Below are 13,744 nucleotides of genomic sequence, written 5' to 3'. Positions count from 1 at the left end.
GCAGAATACACTATTGATCTGGTACACTGATCCTAACATGTATTTTTCCATATATCTAGTTAGCTACTCCGTGGCTTTAATGTCTCTTCAGCACAGTTCAGAAGTACTACCACTTGCCATTGCACCACATTGTGAAATCTGTGCAAACTGGGAAAAGAACAGCATGGAAGCAGATAAATGTTATATTTGTGTTCTGTTTGGTCTCATGCTGTTCTTATTTTCAAACAAACAGGCGACTCGGGCATTAGAAATTCCCCTTTACAACATTGTTAGGGAAGCTACAAGCTGTATAGAAGCACTACGACAGAAGGAATGGAGGAAGAGAGCATGGTGGCAAAAAGAAGCATAAGATTTCATCCTGGATATAGGCAGCACCTTGTTAGTGTTTTTGGAATCAATGAGGTGTGCAGGCACAGGAGCTGTTGTGGGCAGGTTAACATATACAAGCCAGGCTGCACCCAGAGTTATTGCAGAATAGATGTCCATAATTCAAAACTTTTCTTAAATAACATGATGCATTTATATTGCACTTTGCCAGCTCAGTGAAGATCTCTGTTTCTGTCAGGTAGATAGATAGTGAATGCCAGTTTTCCAAATAAAGAGTGGTAGATGGATGGGCAAAAACATCCAAAGCCAAATCAGCAGCCAGTCAATGGCCAGGAGTAAATCTCGTGACTGCTTGACTCCCACCCAGATACAACTTCTTTTATAGTGTCTGCAAGCTTAAACTGCAGAATTTTCTTATGGACACTAAGAGTTTTTTTAGTGTGTGGAGAGGGGAAGATACCCAACTGCATTAGTGCCAGAGAATTGCAGAGTTATGATCACAATAATCAAAATGCACAGCTGCCAGTGCAGATTTTGGTCTTCCATCACTTCCAGCAGACTCAGGATTTTGATGTTTTCCACTGCTGCCTTTTGTTTTTGTAGATCATCCACTTCTGCCTGGTGCTCTCCCTCACCCCACAGTTTCTTCATAGCTGTGCAGAACAAAGAGGAAAGCTTGGTACAACTGTGCTATTCATGCATCATAATATTTGTACAAGCAGATTTATTTAAATTATTAATTAGTTATTCCCCTAAGGTTTCAGACATCATAATACTAACAAGCAAGGTATGAGAAAACTAGTGACATATGGTTGTATCCTGTGTTCACAATCTTGCAGAAAATAAGATCCTATCTCACAGTTGTTAGTATATAAACCTTAATTAACACTATACAGTTCTCAGAACATCAATATAGTCTCTGATCTCTCTCTTTCCTTGTCTGATCCCATGGCTCTTGCTACAGCACCTTGGAAGTGTTTTCCTTGAACCTGAACAGAGAAACTATGGTCACAATAAACTGGCAGCTCTTTGCACTGATAACATAGCGTATTGATTCATTAAAGGGCTTTGTGTTTGTATGCATATGTGTTTTCATGTAGAATTACAAAGACATGCTGTATCTGGACAGATTTGTTGGAAAGAATTTGTAGTAAATTGATGAAGTAATTTATGCAGTTTGCTGACAAGATGAGATAGCTCCCAGCAGGCTATCTGCTATTTCAGTTAGGTGGTTGTGGTACCCAAATTACCTCATTTAAAATTACCTTACATGATATCTTTTTAAAATTTTGACTGTCCATGTTAATGGCTGTTAAGTGGCGAGACCGATGTGTTTGTTACCTGGGTATGCCCACTCAAAGGCAGCTATAGTGTAGCTCTTACTCTTTTATTCTGCAGAGAAGGGGGATGGAAAGAGCTGGGAATGGAAAGTCAATAGAAACAATTTGCAACCTGTTTTGGGAAGCATCCTCTGCATTTTGACCCCACTACCAATGACTCCTGAAGATGCTGTATCTGCTTAAACTTTTCTTACCATGGCCAAGTAGCTGTTCATAGAGATTTGAAAGCCAGTTGTGAGGGATCCACCAACTCACAACACAGAATTACAAACAACCACTGGTACTGAACCTGCGAGGAATAATACAAGCTCTTTTTCACATTAATTAATTAGCCAATCCACAAAAACTTTCTTTTCAAATGCACAATTTCATATCACTATCAGGCTACTAGTTAGGAAAGCTTAATAGTATCAGTTGTACATGGGAAGGTGTGGGAGCAGGTGAAAACAGCATGGAAATGCTTCACTATTTAAGTACTAGAGGACTTTTACAATTTTTTTTTTAAATCAATTTCTCTACCCAGCTGGAACTTCCTTCAAAGTTTTCATGATGACTTAGTTCAGAAAGTTAATTCTGTGTCTTTTGATTTTTTATTTTAAATGTTAGCTCTAATTTTCACAGTAACAAAATGAGAATGATTATCCACTGTCCACCCTATTATTTTGAAAACAGTTTGGTACATATGTATTGTATTTTCTTCAGGAACGGTAACTGCAACAGCAACCTCTCAATTCTTCTGAAAGCTTAATATTAACAGCTGATACCGCCAGCTGTAGCACTCACCACTTCTGAAAGGAGCTTTTCCATCTTATATCGAAAGGGTGGCTTGATCCCAGACAGACAGAACTCTCTTAGACTGAGGAAGTGTTTTCTGTCATGCCTTTTCTGCACCTTCTGCTTAAGTAATCATCTGACTCTGAGACTGAGGTTAATGTTTACTTCATATGACTTCTGTTGACTGATGTTTTTTGCAGCAATTGGACAGTGCTTAGAACAGATGGATTAAATGTTTCAATGACTCAACAGGAGAGGTTCCTCTGAATGAGAACATTTTGTAGCATGAGTGATCCCTATTTTGATACAGATCAAATATAAAATCTAACCCAGGTTTCAGTTGCTGGAACACACACCGGTGCTTTACTATTAGAGCTTCTTTTGTGGCTATTCCTTTAGAAGTAGCAAGCACATTATTTGAAATTTTTAAATAGAAAACTCCCTAAAACTCAAATTTGATTCAGTGTTCCAGTATAATGATAATCAATATGAATGGTTAAACTGCAGAAATATAGGTCTTATGGTCTTACTAAACAGGAGGCACGGTATACCTCTTGTAACTGTGGCAGAAAATGGAAAATAATTGATCACCCTATACAAAGGTAGAAGAGTTTGGGGAGGGAAGTGACTAAATGCTGCAGTGGTCAGCAGGATTAACAGCTCTTGAATAGCAGCAGTACATGGGTGCTGTGGAGCATAGCAGTGGTAAAGTGTATTTTTGTATGCTGATGTGCACTAGCAGAGTGCAATGTGTCCTAGGCCAATATACAGCTAGCAGACACTGGCTATCACAGCTTCCGCTTTTTTTTTTTTTTTTTTGAGCAGTTAATTATTTATAAAATGGGCTGAACTTTCAAAGTGTCTACTCTCTCAGTACTCTCTCAAAGTGTCTTACTCCCTGTCTCACTCCAGGGCTCTGGTCCTCTAGCTCTCAGCACTGCTTGTATGTTTGTTAACCCTTGTGCCATCCGTGAGGTACCCAGAATAAGGCTGAGAGCACTGCTTACGCTACAAAAACTTGCTCCAGATTGTGCTACAACTGGTATGCATGGAAGGTGCAGTCAGTTTGCTCCAGAGGATGCAGATGAGAGTTCTTCTGTACCAAATGCCCAGGGACTGGGGCTGATCCCTGACAGTCATTATAGAGACAATCAGGACATACAGTTACTTGATGTCAGCTCAAGAAAATAGAACAATATTGAATTCTCTTTGTTATTCCACCTGGCATTTGTTCATGTGCAGTGTTTATGATCAATATTAGGTCCTTTACAGTGCGACACCATAAAGACATGACATGAAAATTGTTTGCAAGAACTATGTTTATGTTTCATCCTCTCTTCATCCTGCGCTTAATCCTGAGCAGAGCTTTCTTACAAAGTAACAAACATGGAGACAAATCTTGCTTCTTTAAAATGATAGCAAAGGAGAAAGACTTAAAATAAAATTTATGTGTTATGCTTGAAAATGTTTTCCATGTGCCAGTTCTGAGAATTGTGTGTAGTTACTAATGTCTTCCTGCTACAGAGCTCTTCTAGGAAGGAGCCATTGTCTCTCACCATGAAAAGCAAAGATGAATATAAAATAGGACTACTTGGATTAATGACAAGCTATCTGTGGATTACTTTTTGGATTACATTTTATTGAGAAAAGTCCATTTAAGGTTTAGCTTTCAGTTTGATTTTGAGACAGGGCTTTTTGTCAGTGGAAGTTGCTTATGGTGTCCTATCAGAGCTTGATGCAGAATGTCTTTTCTTTGGTAGCATTGTTCTCCATACTCTGATGACATTTCTTCTTAAATTGGCACATTTTGAATTCTTCTGTGATTTCAGAGGTTGACTTCCCTTTTGTTTCTGGGAGGAACAGGTAGATGAGAACCACTGAAATGACCAGCAATAAAGATGAGGAAGCAAAAAGGACCGAGAAGCACCTGGAGTTAAAAATAGAGTAAGATAAGTGATTTCCCTTGCCCAAACAGATTCTTGAAAATTGTTGATTTGTCCCTGTGAAATGAGTAATAAGTTGATTTTACAGAAGGAATATTTATTAATGTTTTCAATCTATTCTTGAGGCAGCAGATGATGTCTGAAGTCTAGGGAAGTGTTTTACATAAATGGCCTCCATATACCAGTAGTAGTAAGGGATTCACAGCTTTGATCATCTACAAGGCATTTCATCCTCCCTGTCCAGACCAACCTAGAAAACCAGTTTAAATTGATAGAGTCAAAGAGAAGATTTGAATCAAATTACATATGACAGCAAAGGTGAAGATCATTCTAGTGGAAGTGGGGCCTAGCCAAATGACAATTCCACCAATTACAAAAGCAGAGGACCTTGTTGAGAGGATGAAGATTTCATTCATGACAGATGTGACAGCTCCAGCTGAGGAAAAACAGTTAAAAAAGCAACAGAAACATTGTTGTAGTTAACCATTTTCTTCAAAGTGAGTGAACTGATGTCACTGGTCAAACACAGCCCCAGTAAGTCAGGCTACCATGAGATCATTTAAATTTCATCAGCACAGCCATGTCTATCTGAATCCCCCTACAGACTTCTCTTATGGTCCATGGAGAGAGATGGACACCCCTGAAGTGCAGTTTCTATCCACCTAAGATGTATGAAATATGCAGATGAATGGCCCTAATGGCCTATTTCTCTCCATTGCCCATAGGAGACACCTGGGTTCTGCTACCATGGGAATTCTGTTAGGTTTTCAAGATATTAATGGTCCTCATGTACAGCTTTTACAATAATAAAGGCTGCCATTTGAATCTGGAGACTGTAATAACTGAAAGTAGTCTTTAGTCAGGGAACTTTCAGAGTAAATATTGGTCTTAGGAGAGTGAGGTCCTAATAGAGAGCTGTAAGTTTGGTTCTGGCGTTACAGATGTAGGTGATTCAGAGTGACATTAAGAGAGGATGAGAAAGGACAGAGCAATGCTAAGAGACATACTATGTGTGCTATCAGGTATCATTCTTTAATAGAGCAGGATTTTACAGATGAGTTGAGAAAACTGTAATATTTTAGAAGAGGCTACCTCTGACCTTAGGCAAAGACAGAGATGGACCAGCTGAGCCTGTGTGCACTGAACAGCATTCACATCCTCCAAAACAAGTGTTAGTGAGTTGATTAACAAGTAATTTTTGGCTCGAAGCTGTAATCCAGTGAGAGGAAACAGGGTCCTGATTCATCAGGGTCTGAATAATTTCAAATAATTTGTTAAAGAAATTGTTTCTTGGGTCATTAGTTCATCAAAAATTGGGACTCCCCCAATTTCAGTCCAAACTAAGCTGCTGATTTTCAAAGATAATATCCACACAGTCTAGTTCTACTTCCATACATTCATGGCCTGTGCTTATCCATGTGGTCCAAGGTTTCCTGTTGCTTTTATTGTTGTACTCACCTTGTCCTATTCCACAGGCAATGATGAATAAAAGAGAATAACACTGCAGTAATGCATCCAGAGGAACTGATCCTAGACAAAGGTGAAAGGAAGGAAGAGAATGAAAATTAATTTTATAGCTGTAGCACAGCTGATCCAAACATACAGGAGAAGCAATATTTGTGAAAAAGCCCATGACACTGAGCTCTGTAGTAGAGGCTCACTAGAACTACTTACCTTTCTCTACTGAAAACAGTAGAAGGCCAAAAGTAGCCTGCAGTGTTGTATCTACAGAGGTGAGCTGAACTGCACCCTCGTCTGAAAAACAAGTAACAAATTCCAAGCAAATTATAGCATGGGGAAAATTGTTACTGATTTAACCTAATTGTCTTATTGAATTAGACAACTTCAGAGAAATGTTTAAATCTCTTGTGAACCAGAAGATATCTGTGAAACAGAAAGAAGCTGAAAGTTTATGAGCTGAGACCAAGATTGCAATGCAATGCAAAACAGTGGCACTGCTGAAGCCATGTTGCTGGGTTCCTCACTGCTTTCCACCATCCAGACTGGAAGTAGCTAGAGAGCTGCACTATGTAGCTGGATCACTTGTATCAAGGGTGGAAACTGGTGGCTGTTGGAAGGGTCAGTACACACTGCTGCTGCTGCAGGAGGCATGGGATAGCAAACGGGAAAGGTGACAGCAAGGATACCATCCAGGGATTTAAAGGACAGCAGAACAAGACACAGGTGAGGTTTGAAGAGGTCAGGCAGGCAGAGAGCTGGAGGAAAGCTATGCCAGACCAATGGTATTACAAAATGTTTTTCCCTGACTGAAAGCCTGATTAAAAAAGATTAACTACAAGGCAGGACAAAAAAAAGCCTTGCAGAGGAGCTCTGAGTTTGTATTCAGAAGATATTCTTATCTGCTATTTTGGACATGAAAGCTAAGGCTGACTATCTGCCATCCTGCAAAAAGAATTCTTATGCAGGTCCACTCCCAGAGATGGATTCATCCTTTCTCAAGAGAAGGGCCTTTCTCTCCCCAGTGAATGACATGGAAACCTCGGTGACTGGTATGGGGTAGATGCATCCTTTTTGACAGCTGTAGTTAAGCAAAGTAAAACCCCACCCTTAGTGTATGTCCTTTTCTAGGACTGGGAGAACAACATTTGCCTGCCATACAGAAGAAAAAAAAAGTAGAAAATAGGATGAGAAGGAGTAGCACAAGAACCATAATCCAAGAATTCTTGCTACAGCTTCTCCTAGTGCAAGAAACACAGAGGAGGTCACATTTACAAATTCATGCAACTTCTTAGGTGAGATCTCTCCAGCATACTGAACGTGGGCATTCATATTTATTCCTAAAGTGAAGAAGACATGAGAGAGCTAAAGCTTCAGAAAGCAAGAGAGAGGATCCCTTTTTATTTCACTTTCTACTAAAGGTAGCTCTCTCTTCTGAACTGTTTGTTATATATCCTCCACAACAATAGGCTGAAAACGTACCTTTTACTTTAAGCAAGATGTTTAGGTAACCCATCAGATTTCTCTCTCAACAAGACCTCTTGAAGGCAAAGGACAGCTCATCTTACCTTTCCCCAATCTGTTCCTTGTTCCACTGGGGTTACTGTGCATGCCCAGGTACTCCCAGCAGGAAGATTTCTGTATATCCACCCCAAAGAAGTCACATTAACATGGAGTAGTGGGGAGTCCTACCAGCACCAATGCCCTTGAGGAAGCGCCCAATCAGGATCATCTCAAAAGACCTGGCTCTCCTATTGAAGCCAGTATGCAGCGTAGCTGTTATTAGGACTACATCATTGAACAGCAGACATTTCTTCCTGTAACAGCAAACAACATGTGGGTATGATCCACATTTTACTTTTTCATCTTTGACTAATGTCTGCCTGTTCTCCTCTGGATTTACAGACCAAGCCATGGCCATGTTTAAATCCATTGCTTATAGGACTACCGTATCTGATTATGAAAAGGCATGATGTCTTTGCAGGGGAGTGGAAAGGGAGAAGCTAGATTCCTCTTTTCCATGCTAATACTATGTCAGCACACCATGAGGCTGAAGGAGATTCCTGCAGGATAAATACTGATAAGGAGTGGTCTTTTTTGGTCTTTTTCACTTCTTTCCTGTGGGCAAGGGTCCCATCTCAAACACTGCATGTGTCCCCAGAACAAGGCAAATCCAGCTTCACTGAGAACTTGCTTCACTGCCCACCTCAAGCTAAGGAGTTCTGGCTTTGTCCTCTATGGCCACCCTCAAAGAGAGGGTTCTGAATGTGGCCAGAGGGACTTCTGCTTATCTTTGCTGAAACTCTGATTATTCTTACAGAGGAATGAACCTGCACAATTTTTAAAGGCTGCAATCAATTAAAAAAAAAAAAAGGCAAAAAAACCCCAAAACTTTTGCCTACAGAGTATCTATCCCCTTCTGCACTATGCAGTGTTGTTCGGCTCTCTAGGATATTATTGCCCAATAAAAAAATTTCAGAGGTTTTTTTATACTGAAATTTCAGCAAAAATACAGTAATTGTATGGCACCAAAAACTGTGACAAGGGAATCAGAAATAGTGGCATATTCATGTCTCTCTAATGTACCAAGTTGTAGTTATACATGCTGAGTAAAGTCTGCACCAGAAGGGGGCAGTGAGAATTCTGAAATCCATTATATTAGGTGAGTAATATTTAATTTCTTCCCTTGTCGCAGTCCTGATCAGCAAGCTGTTGGCAAATATACTTACTTTCCGTATTTTGCAGTCAGATACCCACTACACAGACACCGTATCATTCCACCTACACAGTACGTAGACACGATGAAGGACCACAATAATGTGTCTCCTGATGCAGCACAGAACTGTATTGCTCCAACCAACTTTTGTTGATAAACTTCTGAATGTACTGGGACAGAAAAAGAGATTTTCATTTCACTGAGGCACTAATGACAATAGTTCTTCATAATGTTTACAACTTTAAAAAAATAGATTAATAGTCATTACTAAAAGCATGACTATGGGAAACTTATTTGCAAATTAGGATTGATATTTCCTCTCATACAGCCTAATAGTGTAACAGAATCTTTCAAAAATTAATTGTACTCTTTAGTCTGTTGAATCCTGGCTCTCCTACACCAAAATATTGGGACCTTTTATTGATTCTAGTGAAGTGCAAGTGTTCTTGTTGCAGGTAGTGGATATAAAGAGAAAAGGGCTGAACTGAAGGCTGAGACTCAATCAGCTAATTTTTAATCTTTTTTCTCCATGGCATAATCTTTAAGGAGGGTGTTTCAATATGTTGTCTCCACACAGTTCTGTGGGAAGTTGTCTTTGGAGCAGACCTAACAATCATGCAAACTCATTTTGTCCTTTGACAGTGGACAGTATGGCATTGGAAAGAGCTGGGAATAAACTTACATAGCAACACCTAACAGATTTTTTTAGAGCATCTTCAAAGTGTAAGGCCTAGTCCCATGAAGAGCAGTTACAGATGTGATTTTATGAAGGCTTTGCTTATTGGAGAAGTATAATTGATCACAGACATTTGAAAACCAGGTCGGTGGGTTCCACCAATTCCTAGCACCATAATCATTAGCAATAGCTTCTGGTATTGAACCTGAAAAAGATGATGAAACACATCCTAAGTTCCTGATACCAGCATGCTTTCAAACCATGAGATAATTTATGAGATCTTATATCATCACATTTCAATGATTAAGAAGGGTTTAAAATGCAAAAAAAATTTTGAATTTTTCAATAATCAAGCAAAATTGCTGGGAAATTGTTAAGATGCAAATCTGCACATTCCTTTATCTTCTTCTTCTGGTTATTAGCAGCTTGAAAAGATGCAGTCTCTAATTCTGTTAGTTCTGCTAGCCACAGAAATAATAATAAAAAAAAATCATAAAAGCCTTGTTCAGATACTGTTAGTTCTGCTAGCCACAGAAATAATGATAAAAAAATCATAAAAGCCTTGTTCAGATAGTTTGTGTTTGCTTTTGTACTAGTAAGAAGCTACAGCTTTCTTGAATCCCCTTTTTCCTTCAACTTTGCCTCCTCAGAGACATCATTCACTGGTTTCCAGAGTTTAATCAAGTCTGTCCTCTTAAAACTTACTTTTTTTTACATTTCACTTTTATTATCCCCATAGGAAACTGCATTTTTAGAGTCCCTACTTGAATGACTCCTATTTGAAATGTTGTGTTTCCATGATGTACACTGCGTTTTAGAGCACTCTTCAAAAGCATGTGTTTTCAGGCATTTAGTCAGGTCACTCCCTAAACGGATAAGTATCCTCAAGTATCCTTGAGACTGCAGGGCAGTAGAGTGTGGGGGAAAGGTTTTGTTTTGTCTTTTTCATTGCTAGCATTTTCTCTATCTTCCTCAAAATGCTCATTCTTTCCTGGTTTCCCAGGTCCTCTTTTAAACCTCCCACTCTCTTGTATTTCTAACATATTTTCTGGAGATGCCATGTAGTCAGTCTTATTGCTGAATCAGTGTTGTCCCAAGCATGTGCTCTGTTGCTCATTTTTGTTACAAGAAGGACTGTTTGATTCCCTTTGCTGTAATCTTTAAAGATCATGCTGCTGTTAGTGACTAGGGCTAGAAGACAAGAAGTTGGATACTCACCAGGTCTGAGAGGAAAACAGCCATTTCCCCTTGAAAACCTGCCTGTTCTGAAAGCCCTTGTCAAGTCTGTCAGATGAGAGATACGTTTTCTACACTCAGATTATAAGAAGTTGGGATCATAGCACAGAAGTTAAATTCTAACCCTGTGGCTTTTAGTGAATTGTGTCCTCCTCCAACACTGGCCAGGGCCTCTTCTTGCTGGTTTAATTATTCTAAGACCCAGATATGCCAAGCTGATTACAACATTGGTAAATGTATATCCTTCTTGTATTGGGAGTGCTCCTCCTTACTCGCGCTGCTAAAATAAGTGCATGTTCCTGTTGTGTGAGGAGTCAGACAGTGCTACCATCTTTCCTTCAGGGGAGCTGAGTCCCTCTTCACCTCTCTGACAAGCAGCTTCGGCAGAGTGTGTTTTCCTTCTCTCCAGTCTCCTACAGAGATAAGCCACTTAGTATTGTAGCTGAGCTGTAACACCTCTTCTTGCATGCTATAAGATTTTCAATTGCTTGAAGTGATTTGAACAATTTCGCGGTTGCAGGACATGAAGTATCTGAATATTGGCATATTCGGTCCTTGCTAACACCCAGTTCTTTACAAAGGGTCACACTGTTTCCAGAACCACTCAGAAGCCTCCCTCTTACCTCTCTGTAACAATGGAGATGGCCTACAGTGTGCTGGAGCGGGATGCTCATTCTGTTTTGGCTTGAGAATTGATTTTAAGAAGCACTTTTCACCTTAAAAAAAATGAGTTTGAATCAGCTAAAGACTTGACTATTTAAAAAGAGTGTAAGTTAATTCTTGCTTCCTTCAGGCTTCTATGTATTACATGTAACATTTTGTATGACACTGAATACATCGTAGTTCACCCCATACTACAAAGATTTGACTGTCTATGGTTAGTGCCGAAAGGGGAGATGGGAAGGTGGGGTTACAGTTCTGAAGGCAACACGGTGGAAGCACGGACATTCTTCCTACAGTCTGCTTTTCACATTACAGCAACTGACAACAGCTCCACGCTGTCCCCTGGGCTGTGTGCCCTGCAGCACAGGGCAAGCTTGCTGACTCACACCTCGACCTTTCTCCTGCTGGATGTCCCAGTAACACTCTCTCCAAACTCTCTACCTGGGTGTCTTGTTGCACATCAGTACAGTGAAATAATTCAAGCTGAATTCTTCTTTCCACCCATTCCATTTTCATCGTTCCCGAAATCTTCATTACCTCCACATCAGCTGTGGTTTTGTAATTTATTCCTTCCCTTCTTAGCACAGACTCCTCAAATGTTATCACTTTCTCTTCTAAACCACCCCAGAATCTACCTTTCTCTTCAATTACTTCTGCAAAAATCCTTGTCTTTATTTAGGTTTTCTCTTGCTTCTTACAAATTCCTCCTCTCAATCTCCAGTCACTTCAATGCTGGCCACTGCCCTCCCCTCAGCCAAAGATTTTGCTGTCACAGAGAAGACTGCAGCCAGATTGTACAGCTGTCCCCGGTCCTCTCTTACCACCACCACCAGCCACTTTATCTTGTAGGATCAGACCAGAACTGTGTCCAGCAGAATATGTCAGAGCTGTCAGTTGCAAATAGCAGTTGTAGGCAAAAGCATAAGAACTGAGCAAGTGTGCAGTGATGCTTTCCCTGTGCGTCTTCCAGGCCCCAGTGATGTGCAGCCCTGAGACTTTGTCGGTCAGGATGATGTCTTTAGATTTGCTCCTTCCACACATTTGCCAAGATCCTTTTTGAACTCTTGTAAAGTTTTGTTGTTCCCAACTTCTGTGGCAGAAAGGTCTAATGAGATACTTGAACAATTCAGTGTTACTTCTTACTTTCTGTCAGGACACACTAAAAGCTACTTTTGAAATAACTGTCCTTCTCTTTTGCTGTTTCTCTCATTTTATCTTTCCTTTTAACATGTGTTTCCTGTATCAAATTTGAATGTCATATCTCTGTTTCCAGGCCTTTTTGTGCTGTCCTGTCCCTTGCAAGTCTGTTTTTATTTTTCTTTTCCCTCTCAAAGGAGTTCTGTCAGATTAACAGCAAACCATTTTGCCAGACTCAGACAGCAGCCTTCAGGCACCTTAGAGTGGGGCCACAGGCAGGGAGCAGATAAGCCTGAATGAACTGGAGGGGAAAGGACGATTTGCTCTTTGAGCTGAGGATGGGTAGCTTGGCTTCTGGAAGGATGGACATACATGGCAGCTCTGGGACTTTCTGGAGCAGTTTTTAAACACTTTGTCTGTCTGTGGCCGGATTTTAACATCCAGTTGATCAAAGAGTCCCTGTTCTTCTTCCTCCTGTTTGTGTTTCTCCCAGAATACTCATACTGCTGTCTCATTTCTATCTGGCCTCACACTTTTGTTCAGTGCTGTAATATGGAAAAAGCAAGACTTAAATGCCTAGTATAGTTCTTTTACTTATTTTCCTAAAGAAGAGGACAGGATGAGTCTTTCCACCTAGTATTTGAACACTACAAGAAATGTGCTTATTCCAGACCCAGTACTTAGCTCACCTAATACCTTTGGCTTGGATTCATTTTGTTTTCAAAGATGCCACGTGTTGAACTTGTGTGATCCTGGAAATCAAATAGATACACTGCAGATTCACAAGTACCTCTTTAACTTTTATTCCCAATCCATGCTAGTTTATGGCAGTGTTAATGATTTACCACACTTTCCCTCTTGCAGACGGTATTTACTAGTAGGAGGGAAGAAGGGAAGAAGTCAGGCATGCTGGACAAGATCATGCTGTAGAAAGACATGTATAAGCAAATGAGTTTTTAGTGTCTTGTAGGACACTAAAAACTTCCTCACTGGGAAGCAGTAAGGTTGAGAAAGACCAGGCCAGATAAAGACTTTTAAAATAATCAAGGTCTTACCTAATCCTTTCTTTTCACAATACTTTAAATGTTTCTTCTTTTTTTTTTCCTGCATTTTTGACCAGAAGAAGGAATTTATGTTGGTTTTTACTGTGGTATTGTGCAATCCGTGACCTCCAGCCTTGAAACTATAAACTTTGTCTAACTTTTCTTGTAATATGATGATTGTCATAGAAAGGATGGCTATATTGGGGAAGTCCACTGCTCTTAGTATTAGCTCTTGGCACTGCTACAAATATTGTTAGACGATGGTGTGAAGATAAAATAGCAGGAGCCTTAGGGCTGTGAAAGAAACTGCCGCTCAATATTCAGGTCCTTTTGCAAATTTTATTGTGCAGCATCTGCAACAGTCAATAGTGAAGATCTCATTTCCAGAACAAGACAGACACAATATTCCCTGACCCCAACAACACACTCCC

The 13,744-nt window shown here is 40.0% G+C and overlaps 1 protein-coding gene across 1 annotated transcript; it reads right to left on the bottom strand.

Annotated features, from left to right (window-relative positions):
- Window positions 1-4,059: 4,059 nt before the first annotated feature.
- LOC104319032 (solute carrier family 2, facilitated glucose transporter member 11-like) lies at window positions 4,060-10,476 on the bottom strand. Its single transcript, XM_069795511.1, is given in 11 exon segments — window positions 4,060-4,332; window positions 4,334-4,368; window positions 4,696-4,820; window positions 5,843-5,875; window positions 5,878-5,914; window positions 6,959-7,182; window positions 7,535-7,659; window positions 8,572-8,665; window positions 8,668-8,728; window positions 9,332-9,439; window positions 10,453-10,476. Coding segments are annotated over 11 exon segments (1,032 nt in total). The 3' UTR covers window positions 4,060-4,166.
- Window positions 10,477-13,744: the final 3,268 nt, after the last annotated feature.

This window comes from Haliaeetus albicilla, chromosome 10, assembly GCF_947461875.1.
Source record: "Haliaeetus albicilla chromosome 10, bHalAlb1.1, whole genome shotgun sequence".
Lineage (NCBI taxonomy): Eukaryota > Metazoa > Chordata > Aves > Accipitriformes > Accipitridae > Haliaeetus > Haliaeetus albicilla.
This window is presented reverse-complemented; position numbering and strand designations above follow the sequence as displayed.